This window comes from Dendrobates tinctorius, unplaced genomic scaffold (assembly GCF_039654945.1).
Source record: "Dendrobates tinctorius isolate UK_male_01 unplaced genomic scaffold, ASM3965494v1 ptg000203l, whole genome shotgun sequence".
NCBI classification, from domain to species: domain Eukaryota; kingdom Metazoa; phylum Chordata; class Amphibia; order Anura; family Dendrobatidae; genus Dendrobates; species Dendrobates tinctorius.
The window spans coordinates 14,916,356-14,938,539 of NW_027361870.1; the positions used below are offsets into that span (position 1 = coordinate 14,916,356).

Below are 22,184 nucleotides of genomic sequence, written 5' to 3' on the forward strand. Positions count from 1 at the left end.
GATCCAGCACTTGATGTGACAAATCTATTCCGAACATGTCTCCTACGTTATTCCCCTCAGACACAGCACAGCTGGGCCACCTATTGTGCGGCGGCAGAACAGAGAGCGTGTATAGCTGTCTGCATTTCTTTTAGCAAATTAGGTTAACAAGATCGGATTGTGCTTTAAGCAGAGATAGTCCGCTCGCTGACGGGAGCCGTGTGCTGAATGGATCTGACGAGAGCAGAGATTGCAGCTTTGCAGATGGTGTCAGACAGTCAATAGCTTTGAGCCAATAGCTGAAGCCACAGATAATGATTGGACCAAACATCGCAGCAAGAGTGTTTGCTGTATACATCGTCTCCCGGGTAAAGGGGACGTGGTGGTATACCTATGGAAGATATACTCAGAGTGGAAAACACCGCTAAATGGCATAGGAAAGCCTCTGTAGTCAACCACCCAGCAAAGGAATAAAGGTAACAATCAACATGAGAACAATATAGATATAGAGAGCGATATATTATATAATACAAACATCACATACTCCCATATTATATACATGAGCACACATACAAATATATGGAAGAAAGAGGTCTCCATGTATGTGTTTAATTATATATATTTTTCACACAAATTACAGTATATTATAATGTATATCACAACACACTATAAGGTACATGCACAAGCATACATTTTTATACACACACACAAATAGAATGTATGCTATAATACAAATGTGTGTGTGTATCATGCGCATAAAATACCGTATATACTCGAGTATAAGCTGAGATTTTCAGCCCATTTTTTTTAGGCTGAAAATGCCCCCCTCTCGGCTTATACTCAAGTCATTGTTCCGGGGGTCGGGGTAGCGGTAGGAGCCGGCGGCTGTCACATCATACTCACCCACTCCTTACGCCATCGCTGCAAGTCCTCCCTGCATCTCCCTGCTGTCCTGGCGAGGCAGCTTCTTCCAGTGCTCAGCGGTCACGTGGCATCACTCATTAAAGTAATGAATCTGCACGCGTCTCCTCTCCCATAAGCGTGGAGCGCGTATTCATTACTTTAATGAGCGGTACCACATGACCGCTGAGCACAGGAAGAAGCTGCCTCGCCAGGACAATGGAGAAGCAGGGAAGTGCAGAGACAGCGCCAGGAGGGGGCGAGTATGACTGAGAGGACGGAGGAGCCATGCACACAGCAAGGGTGGAGGACGGAGGAGCCATGCACACAGCAGGGGTGGAGGACGGAGGAGCCATGCACACAGCAGGGGTGGAGGACGGAGGAGCCATGCACACAGCAGGGGTGGAGGACGGAGGAGCCATGCACACAGAAGGGAGAGACACACATACCAGGACAGGGATGAGGGGACAATGCATACCCAACTTATACTTGAGCAAATACGCTTACCCAGTTTTCTGTGGCAAAATTAGGTGCCTCAGTTTACACGTATGTATGTATGTATGTATACATACATACACACACACACACACAAGCATGTATATACATATTGATTGATTATGTGCCTATACATATGTATCTATGTATATCACACAAGTGTATCACTGCATACATTCCATAAATCTATAGTGTACACACAAACATATGGAAGGTATGCAGTAAAGAGGGTTTTACACATAGCGATATCGCTATAACGTCACCGATTTTGTGACGTTATAGCGATATCGCTATGTGTGATACTTACCTCTGACCGGCTCCCCCCCGCTGTCCATCGCTGATCGCGCGAGAATGTCTGGCTCCATTTCTCGACGTCAGCTTCCTGCTGGCGCCGACGAGTGACGCGTGGAGGCGGGCGGGAGGACGTCAGGATCGCTGTGTGTGAAAGGTGAGTATCGTGCGCTGCGTCGCTGCTGCATCGCTGTGAAGTCTGCCTGTGTGGCAGCTCACTAGCGATAATTTAGCGATGCACCAGCGATCCTGACTGGGTCGGATCGCTGGTGCATCGCTAAATGTAAAGGGGCCTTAACACATGCCCTCAAGTTTACTAGAGGCACACTCTAGTAAAAAAAAAAAAAAAAAAAGAGATTAGGTCACTGAATTTTATTTAATCCGCCCACCCTCACCCAAACTAAAATAATGGGCCATGACAGATCCAAATTACTAAGCTGTGCTAATTAGGCCAATGGCTATCGCAGTCATACAAGGGGGGGAATGTGAGTTTCTGCACACAAGAAGCACAGAAATAATAGCAGGTGTCACTGCTCCTCCTGCTGAACCTTGTTGCAGATTCAGCTTCTAAGGGATTTTAGGGAATACAGGGGCACGCTGTCAAATTGCCACAACCGACCTCATTTCACGGATCAGGGTCGAATTGATTTTTAAAAAGCTGATGCGACATCGTCCTCGACCGTCAGTCTCAGCGGGGACCCGGCACTCGAAATGAATCATGTGCCGTCATGTGAGCGCTTTTCTTCATGTATTACAAACTAGTTTCCCATAATATTTCATTAATATGGCCAGGATGCAGAACACAGTAGTGTTGGGGTTTTCTGTCTTGCCGAGTATTAGGCTCACTTTAGTGTATACACCACATCACGTAATCCATATATACCTCTATTTATAGAGAGGAAAGCTCTTCTTACAGCAGCACAATGACTGATCCCCCATCCAGGGAGTTCCCTGCTCTATTGATTGTGGCAGAAAGGCATCATCTCATTAACCCCTGAAGCTTGTCTAGGTACAGGAAAGTACTTTTCACACACACACCATTTTTCAATAGCTGGTCTTTCAAGGAGTTATACATTTTGGAGTTTATAAATGCTGTTTTTAAATCTTACTTTGAAGTATATATTAGTAGATTAAATGTACTGTATAAAATGCTGCTTTTTATGTTTTGATGGCATTGTTAGGTCAGTGGCGTCCCCCCTCCACACTCACTCTGAATGCAGCATATTTAAATCGCTCTTTAGTGTTTTTTCCTTTTGTTTTTTTTTTTATATGCCATACTTTAGGACTTGAAAAACTACCTCCAAAAAAATTGGAATTTACAAACTAAGCAAAAAAATAAATACTACTACTAATGTTACTATACTATGAAAATCAATTGAAATTAATTTTTCTTTTAGAGATATGGAAGCACTAAAAAAAAAAAAAAAATTTACAGTATTAAGAAGAGTTCTAAATCTGTCACTGATCACTACAGTGGCCCATTCCTGGCATTCATCACTTGTGGAAAAGTGGTAACTTCCCTTGAAATGCTAAAACCACAACACACAACTGCAATATGTAGACAGAAATAATGATCAACTTCCGATGCTGTTCTTCCCCGACACCGAACAGTCACAGCTCGCTCCTGCTGGGGATTCAAAAGCCTCTGCTGATGTCATGTCCACAGGGCGGAGGCTTCTTTTCCGGTCCGGTCTGTCAACGGGAGAGAACTTCTGACGTCATTCTGATAGCTAGCCAGATCCCCACTGCCTAACTGAGTGAGCAGGCTGTCAATGAGAATGATGTTGGGAGACCAGCCCAGTCACGTCAGCAGCTGAATCTCTGGCAGGAGCAGTCTGTGCCGGGGAAGAACGGCACCGTGCACAACAGGCAGGCAAGTTGAAATTACTTAGCTGTTTAACTTAGCTCCTTACACAGGTTATTCACCCATTTGGATGCAAGTAGGTGGTGGTGTGGGGTAAGGGTAGGGTTGGGGGGATATGGTAGAGGGGTAAAGAGCAGATCTAATGCAAATACACAACCAGTGCCTGTTTTTGCTTATAAGCTGCCAGCAAGTATACTTTGCACCCTACAAGTGGCCTTAAGAATCAAGTAACGCATTACTGACAGAGCTACTCAAAATGTGAGGAGCCATGATCTAGGCAGTACAGCATGTGAAGACTGAGGCCACGGCTGGGCAGACAGTCACAAGCTGACCACTTGTAAATAAAGACCTGAAGCATTACCAGAATGTCTGCCCTGGAGCACCGGGAAATGAAGGGGCTTTTTTTTTTTTTTTTTTTTAAACACACAAAAGGTTGGCTATCCCCTTCACTACACAGTTGCAACATATTTAATACTGAGCTACATGACATTCCAGGAAACTAGTCTGATTGCTTTATGTGGAATCAGAAAGTAATTTTCCCCTAATATGGGGCAATTAGCATCAGTCTTATGGGATTTTTATCTTCCTCTGGATCAACATCTTAGGCTAGAGTCACACTAGTGTATAAAAATCAATCCGATGTTAATCCAGAAAAGTCTCATGCAATTGCAAAGCAATTTTTCTCAACTAGTACCCATATTCAGGCTGTGTGCCCACGTTGCATTTAAGAGTTTCCGCAGCGCTTTTAGACAAGCGTTCCTGCTGCGGAAACGCTTAAGAAAAGCATCTAATGTAATAGAATGGAAAACGCACATGTGCTAATGGTGCGTTTTTTTCCGCTGCTGAAACGCTTAGCGGAAAAAAACGCAGCATGTTCATCAATTGTGCGGAATCGCATGCGATGATTCCGCATACATACACTGTAAATGCAAAAACGCATAGGAAAACGCATGTCAAGATGCTTGAGAATCACGTCAAAAACGCGTGTCAAAAAGCGCATGCGTTTTCCCTGGCAAGGGCATGCGTTTCTGCTTAGGAAAAAAACGCTTGACAAACGCTACGTGGGCACATAGCCTCAATGTGTTTTTAACATCATCTTTTACATACTGTAAGGCTGTGTGCCCACGTTGCGGTTTTTAAGCATTTCCGCAGCGCTTTTAGACAAGCGTTTCTGCTGCGGAAAGCGCTAATGCGGAAACGCTTAAGAAAATCATCCAATGTAATCTTAATAGAATCCGCACATGTTGTGCTAATGTTGCGTTTTTTTCATCTGGGGAAATGCTGCGTGAAAAAACGCAGCATGTTCATTAATTTTGCGGAAACGCACGCGTTTCCGCATACATTCAGGCTATGTGCCCACGTAGCGTTTTTCAAGCGTTTTTTCCCCTGAGCAGAAACGCATGCCCTTGCCAGGGAAAACGCATGCGCTTTTTGACATGTGTTTTTGACGCGATTGTCAAGCGTTTTGACATGAGTTTTCCTTTGCGTTTTTGCAATTACAGTGTATGTATGCGGAATCACATGCGATTCTGCACAATTAATGAACATGCTGCGTTTTTTTCCGCTAAGCGTTTCCGCAGCGGTACAAACGCACCATTAGCACAACATGTGCGTTTTCCATTCCATTAGATGCTTTTCTTAAGTGTTTCTGCAGCAGAAACGCGCATCTAAAAGCGCTGCGGAAACGCTTAAAAAAAGCAACGTGGGCACACAGCCTCAATTATATTGCAAAAACGCATAGGAAAACGCATGTGAAAACGCTTAACAAAAGCACTTCATAAAACGCATGCGTTTTCCCTGGAAGAGGGTGTGCGTTTCTGCTCAGGAATATTCTGCATGAAAAACGCTACGTGGGCACATAGCCTAATACTCTATGTAATTTACAGCTAGTTTACAAAAGTAATACAGTAATCTTTTATGCAGCTATAGATAGCAACAATAGTCAAATATTTAATAAGCTCTGTGGAGCACATCCGGCAGCTTTATAGGAATAAATGTAAAAAAACAAAACAAAAAAAACATTGACTGTATGAAGAAGTCAGGGATCGTCATGCGACCTCCCTCCATATGGAGTTTAATGGACCCTGTGGATTATTTTTCCATGGCAATAAATGGGTAAATGAGGGAATTTGTCAGGGAGGGCTTTTTTCAAATAAAGGACTTTTGTGTGTTTCTTTCTTTTGACTACAGGGCTAGTAAAGAGGGTGTCTGATCGACACCTCCCCAATGCTAACTCCCGGGCTTGATGTCAGTATACATTACACAGCTGACCAGCCCCAAAACCATTACCTCCACTGCCAACGAACCAGGGCAATCAGGAAGAGCTGAGGCTAAGCGCCAGAATTGGGGCATCTAATGAATATGCCATTTCTGGGGTGACTAAGGGCTGCTCTTAAAGGGCTAGGAAGGGGACAACATCCATGGACCTTCTCAACCTATTAATATGAGCCTGAAGCTGACTGCTCAGCATTTGCTGGTCAATAAAAATAGAGGGAACCCCACTTTTTTTTATTTTTAGGGTCCCACCTTTTTAATAACCACTAAAAGTTAAGCAGACAGCTGTGAGCGGATATTAACATGCTGGGAAGCTCCATGGATATTGGCCACTTCCCACACTATTAATTCCAGCTCACAGCTGTCTGGTTTCCCTTAGCTGGTTATTTAAAATATTTGGGACTTAACGTCACTTTTTTTCGCTAAATACATGTACAGCAAACTACACAATACAAACTCTCAAAGACATTTCTATCTATTGAATTCTGACGGTTGGGCTGCGAATTTACCCGGCTGATGGGTAAAAATTGGAGGGCACACCCATCGACTTACATTGGCCAGTGTAATCTGATAAATTGCAGACAATCACAGTATGCTGTGATTTTTTTCAGTCCGATCTGAGCAAAGAAGAAAAAAAACAAAACAAAAAAAACCTCGCAGATGAGCACTGACTCCTTTGCTAACATTGGTCAGAATGCAATGCGATGTTTTCTTGCATTGCACTCACCTAATTTATACGCCAATATGAGAGAGCCCTTAAGCTGCATATTGTACTTATGTTTATCTTCAAAGCCTAAAAACAATAACCTCTGTGAACCATTACACAGGCATGCTGTGCCCCCGAAAGCAATGTTTCAGAGGAATAATATCTTTGCACAAACATCTCAAGTGGAACAATGACACAACTATTTCTAATGCAGCCTTGGCACGGCGCCCTAGAAAAACAAAGCCGTAATATGGGCCTGAAGCTCTAGATAACCCACAAAAAAACTTTTTACATTTTATTTCCTCTCCTGAAGGCCCTTTACTTATAGAAGGAAGTGTTAATTTTCTGCTGAAGGTCAGATAATTTAGTATTGATAAGAATCTCCTAAAACTAGACTGAAATGATTTAATAGACTACATAAAAGTTCCTTGATCATAAGGTCAGTGCCATGTGCAAGGTGCTCATAAAATCTGAAGTAGATCATGAGATCAAGGTCGGCCCAGAAGGTTAAAGGGTGAAATGTTGGAACCAGGGCTGTGGAGTCGGAGTCGTGGAGTCGGAGTTAGTTTTGGTTGGAGTCGGAAGAAATGTACCGACTCCGACTCCAGCTTTAAAAAAAATGTATTAATATTTCATAATTTAACTTTCATATGAATTTTATAAATGTTACTCAAATATATATGTTCTATCAAACTATGAACAACAGTGATAAGCAGTTCTGCTGGAGATAGAGACATTTCTTACTTCTTGTGTGTCACTGTTCTCCACTGCCCTTATCTAATCTTATACTTGGTTAACCTCATGCTGCCCCAACCCCCCTACTTACAATGTATGAAACTGAAAGTGAAAATGTGTTGCAAATTCTTAGTAGTAAAGCTCCTCCTCTAGACTAGATCATACTAGGTGTGCGTCTTCCAAGCATCTCACAGCTGCCTGCTACTCAGAAGAGGAAGACTGTAAGAAGTATTATCCTTTCAACAAACTTTGCATCAGTTAACTGTGAGTACTTGAGGAATAATAACAGTATTACTGACCACTATATCAGTTGTACGACCTGGCAATAATTTTGTACAATTGTTTTTAGGAAAAACAATTGTCATTTGGATTGTGAATGCAGAATTAAAAACCTGAGAATGTCAAAGAAACATCACATTAAATCAGCTGTATTTGAACATTTCACCATCACTCAAGATAGAAAACATTATGTCTGTCAGTGTATGACAAATGATCCAGACGAAAACAAATGCTGGAAGCCAAGATGAGTGCATATTCAGGCAAAGATAAAAATGCTCCTACCAGAGCTTCTAATCTAAAGAGACATTTACAGCGCTTTCATCCAGAAGTACTGAAAGCAGTGGATGAGAAAGACTGCATCCAAACCAATGAACCAGTGCCCAGCTCTTCCAGCCAAACAAAGGAGCAGAGAACTTTGCAGCCATCAGTTGCAAGATATTTTGTCAGTGACAAAGTTACTGTGACAATGACAGTAGATACATTTAAAAAACAGATCATAGAGCTTGTTGTAAAGGATAGTGTGCCTATTTCATTATTTTCACGACCAGCTTTTATGTGTCTGAATGGGGAAATGGCCCGCAAGCTTGGTGTTTCTCTGGAGAGAGAGAGTATTAGAAAATTAGTAATCGAAGAAGCTTTTAAACAAAAGGAAGAACTTAAAAAAACTCTCAAGGGACGCTTTCTGTTTCTTAAAATGGATGCCTGCACACGTCACAGAGTGAACTATTTTGCCATCAATGTCCGATTTGTTTGTGACAAAAATGAAATAGTTACCAAGACATTGGCAGTAAAAGACACCAAAGCTCATCACACCAGTGAGTTTCTCCAGGTCTTGGTGGAAAAGGTTCTGCAAGACTATGAACTTAAAAAAGAGCAAGTTCTTTCTGTCGTAACTGACAATGCTTCAAATATGATAAGTACTATTAAGCTAATGAATGAGAGTAATGATGGTGACCAGCAGCTAGAAGAACATTCTGGGTCCACAGACACAGAAATGTTTGAAATAGAGGAACACAGTATTGTAACTGAGGAGCAAACTGAAGTTGCTTCAGATAAACAGCAACATGATAGTTTAGATGATCTTGTTGAAACTGTGTCAATATGTTCTTTCATTCATCACATGCGCTGTGTTGTGCATACGCTACAGCTGGCTATAAGAGACAGTCTGCAAGAAGGACATGCTGCTGCACTGATTGGCAAGGTGAGAAAATTGGCTAATGTTGCCAGAACCCCTAAAGTTGACTCAATTTTGAAGAGACGTGCTGGAAAAGGGGCAATTATTGATCAAGCCACACGATGGGGTAGTACTTACTTAATGATTCAGCGCTTGGTTGAACTGAAAACCTTTCTTGTAGACATGGCTAACCCTCAACTGACGCTAAATGAAAGTCAGTGGAATCAGGTGACTGAGCTGGAAAAATTGCTAGAGCACCCATTTACAATGACTAAAAAATTACAAGCAGAGGACTTAACTCCAGGTATTTTCTTAAAGGAGTGGAAGAACCTGATGTTTCGCCTGTCCCAAAGAGGAGGGTTAATTGCAAGTGGCATTGCTACATCAATGAAACAGAGAGAGGAGCTACTATTACAAAATAACATTCTTTTGGCAGCTGTTTATGTAGACCCAATGCATCGGATTCTTCTAGATGATCAACAGCTAAGTAAAGGAAAAGAAGCTCTGTTTGAAATAGCAGTAAGGATGAAAGGGTTGCAGAACAGTCAGGAGGAACAAGAAGAATTTGGTCGTCCTGCCACATCTTCACCCTCATCATCAACTGATGAAGAATTTAATTTCGAAAAATATTTGGATCACAAGGACCGTGCAAAGCGTTCCCGCATAGAAGAAGAGTCATCCCCATGAAGGAACACAGCCAGTACATTTCAGCAGAATTTTTCATGTGCACTAAAAGAAATTGAGAAATTTGACCGTTCATCAAAAATAACAGTGCAACAAGCGATTCCTCTGTATCCTGACATTGTCAGAGATGTTGCCCGAGTGGTTACTGCTTTGCCACCAACACAAGTTAGTGTAGAGAGGTTGTTCTCTGCTCTCAAAATTATTAGATCAGATTTGAGGGCATCCATGAAGGAGGATCTGACAGAGGCAATACTTTTTCTGAGGACAAATTTATAGATTTCTTCTTATTAACTGCATAAAAGTGTTTATTGCATATTTACTTACAGTTTAGAAAAGTTTATAAAAGTTATTTGCTATATTCTAATTGTATTCTAATAAATGTAGTTTTTGCTCCAAGTGGTCTGTTTACTTATATGATGGTGAGAAACTGAATAAGCACGATGTTTAATATTTTACAACAGTAAATTTGTTGTTATGAATTGGCCATTTATGAAGGAGTCGGAGCCTGATAAAATCCAGGAGTCGGAGTCGCAACTGTGGCTTACCGACTCCACAGCCCTGGTTGGAACTCAGTGTTGTCATAATTCTAACAAATGGAACAAACATGACATGCAGCCATGGGCCTGTAGGCACCGGCAGTGCCACAGCATGGCGACTTGTAGGGGCATCACATCCCCTGAAATAGCTCTGTAATACAACACATAACAGAAAATGGGCCTTGATTTATCACATTTATTAAAGGCAATAAACCTTTGTGCATCTGTATAAAATCACCCATCCATATAAGTGCTGTAATACCGCTGTATGCATCACAGCGGGAGGTAAGCATATCTACAGATGATGCATTTGGACCACAACTACAAACACTGCCATGTGTGTATTTGTAGATAGTACCTAGCTGCCAGTTACCTCTGCCCGATACTGCTGCGCCCTTGAGCACTGCCATCATGTACTGGGACACTGAAGGGAATCTGTCAGAAGGTTTTTGCTATTTAATATGAGGGAAGCATAATTAATATAGGGACATAGAGCCTGATTCCAAGGATGTGTCACTTACTAGGCTGTGTTGTAGTGTCAATACAATCAATATTTTATCAGCATGAGATTATCACTGCCTAGCTTTTTAGACTTGTTTGCAGGTGAGACCTAATCTGGGTAACCTCTCACCCACCACTGATTGGCAGCTTGCAGACAATGCACAGTGTACACAGGAATCTACCAGTGGTGTGGGTGGAGATATACAGGGCTCAGCATTCTGAGCACTGCTACATCTACAGCAGATTTAATAGGGATTCTATCAAAACTGCACTGCGTCGAGTAAGTGACACGTCACTAGAATCAGGATCTCCACCCCTGCATCATGTGGCTCTCAAATTACATAGCAAAAGCCTAATGACATATTCCCTTTAATTGTTGTGGTAATAGATGTACTATAATATTACAAGAATACAAGGAGATTTCAACACCAAGATCTTCAAGAGTAAATCCAAACTCGATGTAGTAATAGGTAGGCAGAGCCAGCTGGATGCCAGGGTCTGCATGCCAACTGGCAAATACTTTTACTACACACCTGCAGAAAAATCAACCACTGCGGCCACTGCTTGTGAAAACTAAGAGCACTTACCGCCCTCCCCTAACTTGTAATTATTTTTTCTCCATATAGGCTTAGGGCGATTTAGGACAAGAAAAAATCTGCAGAAATAAAAATGTGCAACAAATCAACATGTGAATTTACTCTCAAATTCTATGAAGCTTATATGATTAGTATCACCACTTGGTTTTGGAAAGTTTATTTTAACCCCATAATGACCTGCAATATGACTTAAAACTGACCTGTGATATAAGAGAATAACATCCTCCGACAGATGACAATCCTGTAGCTGTCGGCTGTACACTATTGCTGGCAATTTGCTGCATCAGCCACAATCAGTGTTGGCACCGACCATGGACGTTTAACCCTTTAAATACTACTGTAACTAGTGACTACAGTGTCTAAATGGTTAACAGGAGTGTGGGGGCTCCTCTTTAACCCCAACGGCACACTGAAATCTTGACTGTGTATTCCTGCTGTTTGCTATAGCAATTCATGGCCAAATAAAGGCCTTAAAGTCTTCCACGACCTGTTGAGATATTAGAAACATTAAGGGTATGCTCACACTAGGCATTTTTAATGCTAATTTTCAGCTGCTTTTTACAGTACCAGGAAAGCCTATGAGATTTCAGAAATCTCACGCACACATATTGGTTTTTTGTGTCATCAGTATTTTGTGCTTTGCTGTGTTTTTTAAGTCATAGAGCATGTCACTTCTTTCAGCGTTTTTCACCCATTGGCTTGAATGGGTGTTAAAAAAACGCTGCAAAAAGGCAGGTATCATTATTTGTAGTGTTTTTACGGCTGAAAAGTCAAGGACATTAGCATGGACAAAGACTCAAAAAACGCACCAAAAAGGCACCTAAACCTGCGTTTTTGCTGCAGCTTCTTTCCTGCCAACAAGATCAGGTTTTGCTGCAGAAAAAATAAAAAAAAAATAAAAACAGCAAAATCGCCTTGTGTGAACTTACCCTTAGGTGTTAAAAATAAATTTCCTCATTCCGGTCATGTCACTTTGCACTAATTCCTGAAAAGCATCTAAAGGGTTATTAAACTATCTGAAAAGTAAATTTTATTTCTATAGCACCAACATATTCCGCAGCACTTTACATTTTAGAGGGGACTTGTACAGACAATAAAAGACATTATAGCATAACAATAACCACATAAATCAACAGATACCAAGAGAAAAGAGGGCCTTGAAAGCAATGTTGAAATCTGAAAGGAATATTGAACACGTTGCGGGGTGCCGTTTTTTTCAAAATGGTATCACTTTTGGGGGATTCCAATATATAAAGACCTCAAAAGTAATTTCAAAACTGAATTGGTCCCTGAAAATTAAGTTTTGTAAATTTCTCTGAAAAAGAATAAAAATTATTGCTATAGTTTTAAACTATTAACAAAATAAAATAACATTTTACAAATGGAACTGATGTAAAGCAGTCATGAGGGAAATGTAATTTATTAATGTTTTTGTGTGGTGTGACTATCTGGGAGGGAGAGGGAGAGGGAGAGAGAGAGATTTTTCAGCCGCCAGAACAGAGTTTAGGGTTAAATTTGCGGCTGAGTGAAGTCTTTCGGGCATGCGCAGTGGCAAATGCGGATCCGGCCGCCCGAAAAAACGTTGCATGGTCCGTTCGGGCATGTCGGCGGACGTCAAAATTTTGGCAGATCCGCAAAAAAACGGATCCAACGGATGGCCATCTGTCAAGATCCGCCGGTAATGCAACTCAATGGGAAAAAAAACGGATCCGCCAAGAAAAATGGCAGATCCGTTTTTTTTTTTTGCAAAACGGCAGATTTTGACTGATGGACACAAACGGATGTGTGAAACAGGCCTAAGGTATATCCGCATTGTAAAACACACCCCTAAGTGCGTCTTATAAAGCGAAAAATACGGTATGTATATACATATAATCAACCTAAGTTTACCATTATGGATATGTTGAAGCATTCCAGAGTTATTGCTTTATAAAGTGACAATGGACAGATTTAAAAAAGTCTTGGTCATTAAGGGGTTAAAAAAGCACTGCTAACATCAAAATGTATCCTCCTAATTTACTGAAATAATATTTTAGCCAACTATGTACTTGCAATTGTTCATTTTGCCTTCCTACCCAGCTAAGGCTACTTTCACACATCAGTTTTTGTGCATCAGGCGCGATGCGGCGAAAAGTGTAAAAACCGGATCCGGCGCCTGTTGCCACCGGATCCGTTTTTTTCCCCATAGAGTTTCATTATTGCCGCATTGCGCCGGATGCCTATGCGGCGTATCCGGTTTTTGCTGGATCCGGCAAAAACAGCCTGTCCGGCGTCTGGAAAAAACGTTACATGTAACGTTTTTTGGCTGCGGTAAAAAACCGGATGACGCCGGATCCGGCGGCATGCGGTTTTTTTAGAATGGTAGTCTATGGCCGCCGGATCCGGCGGCATCCGGTTTTTGCCTGATTCCGGCGCCGGATCCGTTTTTTGCACTGAGCATGCTCCAAAAAGTATCAAATTTGGGGAAAAACACCTGCCAATCTCCACCCACCCTATAGGAAAGGTAGAGAGAGGGCATTCATCACCCTGAATGCAGAGGAGAAAGAGCTACTGGAGACACACACAGCCACTGGATTCTGCCACATATACACCAGCCAGCCAGACATCCAGCAACCAACTGGATTTTTGACAGCCATCCACTATTGGACCTCCAGCGAGCAGGAGTTTGAGTATAAAAATTTTCTTGCAAGCATAGGTTTTCGTTTTGTCTGTGTGACTGCCGATGCCTGCGCACCCATCCCCGTCACAGCCAGCGACTGTGTCTTGCCGCCTTTCCAGCTAAACTTGTCACCACCATGACCCCCACAACCGCCACTGGAACCCTCTGCCGCAGAACCCCCATCACTGCTGTCACTGCTAGCCACAACGCTGGAGTCCCATGCTGTACCTGCTGCTGCCTGCCCAGCATGTATATGTATATATATACACACACACACACACGTATGTTGTTCATACATTGTACTATTGTTTTTAAAAAGTTTCAGGTGTGGTCATCAGTGTGGGGAGGGATTTTAATTATGAAGGACAGTGTGAAGTAGTTTGCGTGGGTGGATGTGTGTATTTATGTGTAAATACTGTAGGGGGAGGTACTGTATATACGCCAAGATGTTACGCCCATTTTTGTGGCTAAAAGTCCCCCTCTTGGCTTATACACGGGTCATCTCCCTGTGGGTCAGAGGGGGAGCAGGGGTGTCACAGATCATCCTGCTGTCATATCTGTAGCCTTGCTCGCTTCTCCACTGTCTCCCTTCCTGTCTTCAGTGGTAACGTTACCATTCCTGAATCTGTGCGTTGCAAGCATAGTGATATCCACCTTTCCTGGGTCCATTGCTGCTCACTGCGGTCTCTGCTGCATCCTCAGTGGGTGCGTTGATGTGATAAGTGCGTGTCCCCCTCTGCTGGATGAACAGTCACTGACACAAGAAGTGGCAGACAGGGGCGATGGACCCACAATAGGTTTTTTTTTTTGGCATCATATGGGGGCATATTCTATGGAACAGCATATGGGGCCATAGTGTATGGATTACACACTGGGCTTATGTGTTCCCATTTTTTGGGCCGGGGCGGCTTATACACGAGTATATACATAGTAATTTTGCGATGGTTTGTTGTCCAAGCTGCATTTTATAGGGTGGTGAGAGTGGAATTCAAAAAATCTTATTTTTTTACTATTTTTGTTGTTTTGTTTGATTGTAAAAATAAATGTTGCACACAACACAAATCTAAACTACATCGTGCTTTTTTCATGCAGGAACTTGCCCAGGACACTACTGAAAAATCCTAATTTGCAACCCATATTGTAAGTATACAGGCCTGAAAGCTTTGAATATGGTTAGTGTTGTAGGTAACAATTGTTTTCATTACAGAATTTCAGCCAGACATGTATTCTTCTGGGAGCCCTCCCTCACATCGCCAGCGAAATGAGGTATTTTTTTTTTGCCAGAACATTCTTGGTACACATAACCCTATATATGCATTCTTGTTTAATAGGAAGCTGAACCAGAGGGTCTCTCAGAAGGAGACGGACGTAGCGGAGAAATGCCTGGAGTGGGCTCCCCGCATGTAAGTATCTTTGCATTAATTGCACTAAAACATGTTCTTACACATCACTCGACCTAAAAACAAGATCAACATAACAGCATTTAATTTTCCTTTTCTTCTTTTTTTTTTTCATTATAGGCTTCTGAATCTGTGGCTCGTCCGAGAGTTCCTCAAAGTGCCTCCCAGAGTCGTCGGCAATCACGCCGGGGCGGTCGCCATAGAGTAAGGATTTTTTTTTTTTAGGACTTTTATAAGGTTCGTACTTAATGCTGTGATTGTTATGTTTACCTTTTTTGTCTTTAAACAGGCTTCACAGCGTGCTCACGATTCCGACAGTGAGGATGTGGCTATTGATGTGGACCTCTTAATTGATATGGTGAGAGATCGTGAGCCGCTCTGGAATATGGCGGACCGCTTCCATGCAGATACTAGTGTTACTAGACGACTCTGGGAGGAAGTGTGCCATGCCGTGGTATCTAACTGGGAGGAACTCCATTCTCGGGCACAGAAAGAACAGCGTAAGTATTCACATTTCAGTAATGTTTCCGGATGTATTGTGCTTGATCCTAACCATTTTGTGTTTTCAATTTTCAGGGGAAAGAGTTCAGTTGCGGTTGCGGTCAATGCGGGATCGCTTCAAGAAGGAGTTCAACAAAGAGATGCAGGCTCCCAGCGGATCAAGAGGACGCAGGAGCCGCTATAAGTATTCTGAGGCCCTGTCATTCCTGAGATCAACTATGGTGACAAGAAGGTAAACATTCCTACCAGAAGTGACTAAACAAAAAATGGTCAAATGTGTAATCTTTTTTTTTGAAGCCAGGGCTAATGAATATCATGATATTAATGTCTATTTTTTTCTACTTTTTTCAACAGCACGTTCAGCAGCACGCGGGAGCCTGCATTGAACCCTTCTGGAGTGATCCCCCAGGGGGCCGTCACCATGGACCACAACATACCCAACCACTCTGCACCCTCCATGCCTTCCCTTGTGTGTGATCTCTCAGCCCCATCCACCTCTGCTGGAGCATCTGTGCAGGCTTCATTACATGAAGCTGCTGTTGACAAGGTAGGCTTTCCTTTACCTCACCCCTCTGACACAGCTGCCCTCCATAGAACACCTTTGAGTTCTGGGCGGCTGCGTCAGCGGGGTCAGGAAAGGCAGTTTGCTGCAGAGTTTTTGAATCTACATGCATCCTTTCAAAACGCTATGAAAGTCATGACCCAGCAAATGTCTGCTGGGTTCAATCTTGTTACTAGAGAGGTGCTTGATTTAGGCACGCGTGTTGAAAGGATGCATCTAGATGCAAATAAAGCGCCGCATCATTCTTTTTTCAAAGCTGTGATTGAGCGCTGGACAACCTAACCCCTGATTAGCAGCTGCATGTAATGCAAGCCTGCCAGGTGGCCTTAGCACAGGTGACATCAGCAGCCCCTCCAACCGGCCCAGTAGTTGCTCCAGGCCCGGTCCTTCCTACCCCTCCTGTACCATACCATTTTCCCCAGTACCAACCTCCTGCCCCTTTCCAGTCTGCTTCCCCGTACCAGTTCCCAACTGCATCCGTGCCTCCACTCCCTTCCCAACCTACACTCCCTTCCCAATACATCCAGTCTCCTTCCACATCCCAAATTCAAGCGTCCTTCACCCACAGTTAAGTTTCCCCCCCGTCTATTGTTTTCTCCACCCCTTCATCAGCTTTATCCACCCCTTCACCTTCTCCATTCCTATACCTTGTCCTTTGCTATCTGACCCCTCACAAACTACATCCTCCCACAACACCCCTGTTGAAGTGGTCCAAACTGAGAGCCCCTCCAATACTATTTCCTCTACACATTACACCAATCTTTAATGTGTTTTGTTGTTACCAATAAAAAAGTTTTATTACAAAAATATAAAAGAAAAAATTTCAGCTAAAGCTGAAAAAAAATATAAACATTTTTTCAGTCAAATGTTTTTGTTTCTTTTACTGTTAATATAACATGTCGATGTATAAAACTCAATGAGTGTGTGTGTGTGTGTGAGTATGTGAGTGATTGTGTGAGAGTAGGTGTGTGTGAGTTTGTGAAAGTATGGGAGTGTGTGTACAAGAACATGTATGAGCAACGTACGTGTGTGTGGCGGTGGGGGGAGGCCTGCTGGTGGGCAGTACTGTGGAAGGTCCTTGGATACCGCTTTATAGCCCCTATATTATTTTCTACACACCACACTACATGATTTAGTAGAAAGTTTTTTACTAAATGATAATTTTTGTTCAATTTTAAAAGAGCTTTGTCAGGAATTTACAAATTGTGAATATTTTGGTACAAAAAATAGGTAGTAAAACAATATAGAATACTGATGCAAAGGTACTAATACTTTACCAAAATTGAAGCCAACAAGGTACAGTAACTTAAACCACAGAAATGGTTTGGTACAACAAGGTAAAAAATTGGTTTTAACATCTCAAACCATGCCATCCTGCCATTCAACTCTACCTTCAGGTGACAAAGTACTCGGCAAATGTGTCCCTCATTCTGGACACTGCTAGAGTACTTCGCACATTAACACTGCGATAATCATTCAATGTGGTTTCATCATTGTCTTCGATGGCAATCTGTTCCTTAGTAATAACCAAATTGTGTAGCACAACACATGCTTTTACCACCTCATCCACATTTTCTGTTTTCAAGTTAATTGCGGTTAACAGTACTCTCCATTTAGCGGTAAGAATTCCAAACGAACACTCCACCATCCGCCGTGCTCGTGTCAATCGATAGTTGAACACTCTTTTTGTTGGTGTCAAGTCTCTGCTTGCGTACGGCTTGAGCAGGTGTTCTGACAGTTGAAATGCTTCATCACCTACGCAGACAAATGGCAGTGGTGGCCCAGAGGTTTGAGGAAGCGGTCTTGGAGGTGGGAATTGGAATGTGTTTCCGTACAAATTACGTCCCATTGCTGAAATTTTAAAAACTTGTGAGTCATTGGAGCGTCCATAGGCCCCAATATCCTCCGCAATGAATTTGTACTTGGCGTCTGCAATCGCCATCAGGACTATTGAGAAATATTTTTTATAATTAAAAAACTCAGATCCCGATCCTGCTGGTTTAGTGATCCTGATGTGCTTGCCATCAACTGCACCCAGGCAATTCGGAAACTGACAGATGCTGTAAAATTGGTCAGACATTTCGTGCCATTTGTGGGCTGTGGGATAAACTCTTCATGTAGACTGTCCCACAATGCACGGCATGTGTACTTGATTATACCTGATAATGTTGAAATCCCAATCCTATACTGGTACTGTAGTGACGAAAGGGATTCGCCTGTTGCAAGGAATCTGTGTAAAAAGTTAAAAAAATAATTAATGCAAAATAACTGCAACAACAGGAGGAGACACATTTCCAGTATACTGAAGTCTGCTTTGAAGGATAAAGAATAACAATTGCTTACCGGAGAGTGACCATCAAACGCTCCGGTGGTGATATGGAGAAGCGGCAGTAGGTGTCACGTCTCCGGATCAGTTCTCCAACCCTGTCCAGCAAAAAAATCAAAAGTTTCCACTTTCATCCTCGTATAATGAAAAAACTTCTCTGGATTTCCTCGCAACGACAGATATAACGTTGCAAACACTCCCAGTGTCAGCCTCTGTGCAGTTATAGGGTGAATCCAGAAACGTCGTCGGCGCAGACACATGATACGCTGCCTTTGTCGCTCCTTCGCCATGACAATTGCTGCCAAAGAATTGGCCTCAAAAGTGAAATCAATGTAAGCCTGAGCGATGTTCCCAATAATGGCTTCCATCTTGCTCCAAAACAACAAATCTCTCAACAGGGTGTATACCAAGGTATATATAGGATTTTCTGTAAATGCCAGTAGCCAATGGTGGCTTTTGGGCGTTTTTTAAAAACCGGATCCGGCAAAAAAACGGACAAAACGGATGGAAAAACTGATGCACCGGTTCCGTTTTTTTTGCCGGATCCGGCATAATCCGTTAGCCGGATCCGGCAAAAAACCGGAACCAGTGCATCAGTTTTATCACATGTTATGCCGGATCCGGCAATGCGGCACGGCACCGCATCGCGCCTGATGCACAAAAACTGATGTGTGAAAGTAGCCTAATTCTTCTCTTTTTCCATTAGGTCTATGACATCACATGACTTAAACAGGGCTGTGGAGTCGGTAAGCCACAGTTGCGACTCCGACTCCTGGATTTTATCAGGCTCCGGCTCCGACTCCTTCATAAATGGCCAATTCATAACAACAAATTTACTGTTGTAAAATATTAAACATCGTGCTTATTCAGTTTCTCACCATCATATAAGTAATCAGACCACTTGGAGCAAAAACTACATTAGAATACAATTAGAATATGGCAAATAACTTTTATAAACTTTTCTAAACTGTAAGTAAATATGCAATAAACACTTTTATGCAGTTAATAAGAAGAAATCTATAAATTTGTCCTCAGAAAAAGTATTGCCTCTGTCAGATCCTCCTTCATGGATGCCCTCAAATCTGATCTAATAATTTTGAAAGCAGAGAACAACCTCTCTACACTAACTTGTGTTGGTGGCAAAGCAGTAACCACTCGGGCAACATCTCTGACAATGTCAGGATACAGAGGAATCGCTTGTTGCACTGTTATTTTTGATGAACGGTCAAATTTCTCAATTTCTTTTAGTGCACATGAAAAATTCTGCTGAAATGTACTGGCTGTGTTCCTTGATGGGGATGACTCCTCTTCTATGCGGGAACGCTTTGCACGGTCCTTGTGATCCAAATATTTTTCGAAATTAAATTCTTCATCAGTTGATGATGAGGGTGAAGATGTGGCAGGACGACCAAATTCTTCTTGTTCCTCCTGACTGTTCTGCAACCCTTTCATCCTTACTGCTATTTCAAACAGAGCTTCTTTTCCTTTACTTGGCTGTTGATCATCTAGAAGAATCCGATGCATTGGGTCTACATAAACAGCTGCCAAAAGAATGTTATTTTGTAATAGTAGCTCCTCTCTCTGTTTCATTGATGTAGCAATGCCACTTGCAATTAACCCTCCTCTTTGGGACAGGCGAAACATCAGGTTCTTCCACTCCTTTAAGAAAATACCTGGAGTTAAGTCCTCTGCTTGTAATTTTTTAGTCATTGTAAATGGGTGCTCTAGCAATTTTTCCAGCTCAGTCACCTGATTCCACTGACTTTCATTTAGCGTCAGTTGAGGGTTAGCCATGTCTACAAGAAAGGTTTTCAGTTCAACCAAGCGCTGAATCATTAAGTAAGTACTACCCCATCGTGTGGCTTGATCAATAATTGCCCCTTTTCCAGCACGTCTCTTCAAAATTGAGTCAACTTTAGGGGTTCTGGCAACATTAGCCAATTTTCTCACCTTGCCAATCAGTGCAGCAGCATGTCCTTCTTGCAGACTGTCTCTTATAGCCAGCTGTAGCGTATGCACAACACAGCGCATGTGATGAATGAAAGAACATATTGACACAGTTTCACAAGATCATCTAAACTATCATGTTGCTGTTTATCTGAAGCAACTTCAGTTTGCTCCTCAGTTACAATACTGTGTTCCTCTATTTCAAACATTTCTGTGTCTGTGGACCCAGAATGTTCTTCTAGCTGCTGGTCACCATCATTACTCTCATTCATTAGCTTAATAGTACTTATCATATTTGAAGCATTGTCAGTTACGACAGAAAGAACTTGCTCTTTTTTAAGTTCATAGTCTTGCAGAACCTTTTCCACCAAGACCTGGAGAAACTCACTGGTGTGATGAGCTTTGGTGTCTTTTACTGCCAATGTCTTGGTAACTATTTCATTTTTGTCACAAACAAATCGGACATTGATGGCAAAATAGTTCACTCTGTGACGTGTGCAGGCATCCATTTTAAGAAACAGAAAGCGTCCCTTGAGAGTTTTTTTAAGTTCTTCCTTTTGTTTAAAAGCTTCTTCGATTACTAATTTTCTAATACTCTCTCTCTCCAGAGAAACACCAAGCTTGCGGGCCATTTCCCCATTCAGACACATAAAAGCTGGTCGTGAAAATAATGAAATAGGCACACTATCCTTTACAACAAGCTCTATGATCTGTTTTTTAAATGTATCTACTGTCATTGTCACAGTAACTTTGTCACTGACAAAATATCTTGCAACTGATGGCTGCAAAGTTCTCTGCTCCTTTGTTTGGCTGGAAGAGCTGGGCACTGGTTCATTGGTTTGGATGCAGTCTTTCTCATCCACTGCTTTCAGTACTTCTGGACGAAAGCGCTGTAAATGTCTCTTTAGATTAGAAGCTCTGGTAGGAGCATTTTTATCTTTGCCTGAATATGCACTCATCTTGGCTTCACAGCATTTGTTTTCGTCTGGATCATTTGTCATACACTGACAGACATAATGTTTTCTATCTTGAGTGATGGTAAAATGTTCAAATACAGCTGATTTAATGTGATGTTTCTTTGACATTCTCAGGTTTTTAATTCTGCATTCACAATCCAAATGACAATTGTTTTTCCTAAAAACAATTGTACAAAATTATTGCCAGGTCGTACAACTGATATAGTGGTCAGTAATACTGTTATTATTCCTCATGTACTCACAGTTAACTGATGCAAAGTTTGTTGAAAGGATAATACTTCTTACAGTCTTCCTCTTCTGAGTAGCAGGCAGCTGTGAGATGCTTGGAAGACGCACACCTAGTATGATCTAGTCTAGAGGAGGAGCTTTACTACTAAGAATTTGCAACACATTTTCACTTTCAGTTTCATACATTGTAAGTAGGGGGGTTGGGGCAGCATGAGGTTAACCAAGTATAAGATTAGATAAGGGCAGTGGAGAACAGTGACACACAAGAAGTAAGAAATGTCCCTATCTCCAGCAGAACTGCTTATCACTGTTGTTCATAGTTTGATAGAACATATATATTTGAGTAACATTTATAAAATTCATATGAAAGTTCAATTATGAAATATTAATACATTTTTTTTTTAAAGCTGGAGTCGGAGTCGGTACATTTCTACCGACTCCAACCAAAACTAACTCCGACTCCACAGCCCTGGACTTAAAACTAACTAGCTGAATCATCAGTGACTGCAAAAGTCAATGGCAGTGTGTGTGTGTGTGTGTATGTGTGTGTGTGTGTGTGTGTGTGTGGGT

The 22,184-nt window shown here is 42.0% G+C and overlaps 2 protein-coding genes across 3 annotated transcripts in view; one reads left to right on the forward strand and one right to left on the reverse strand.

Annotated features, from left to right (window-relative positions):
- Positions 1-22,184, reverse strand: part of BTBD3 (BTB domain containing 3) — a 63,162-nt gene that overhangs the window by 6,222 nt on the left and 34,756 nt on the right. The window lies entirely within an intron of this gene.
- LOC141057284 (uncharacterized) lies at positions 170-16,994 on the forward strand. The gene is made up of 7 exons (XM_073553829.1): positions 170-455; positions 14,766-14,813; positions 14,881-15,076; positions 15,194-15,277; positions 15,363-15,573; positions 15,650-15,806; positions 15,929-16,994. Exons 3-7 carry the CDS (start codon positions 15,053-15,055, stop codon positions 16,416-16,418), a joined length of 966 nt encoding a protein of 321 aa, XP_073409930.1. The 5' UTR covers positions 170-455; positions 14,766-14,813; positions 14,881-15,052; the 3' UTR covers positions 16,419-16,994.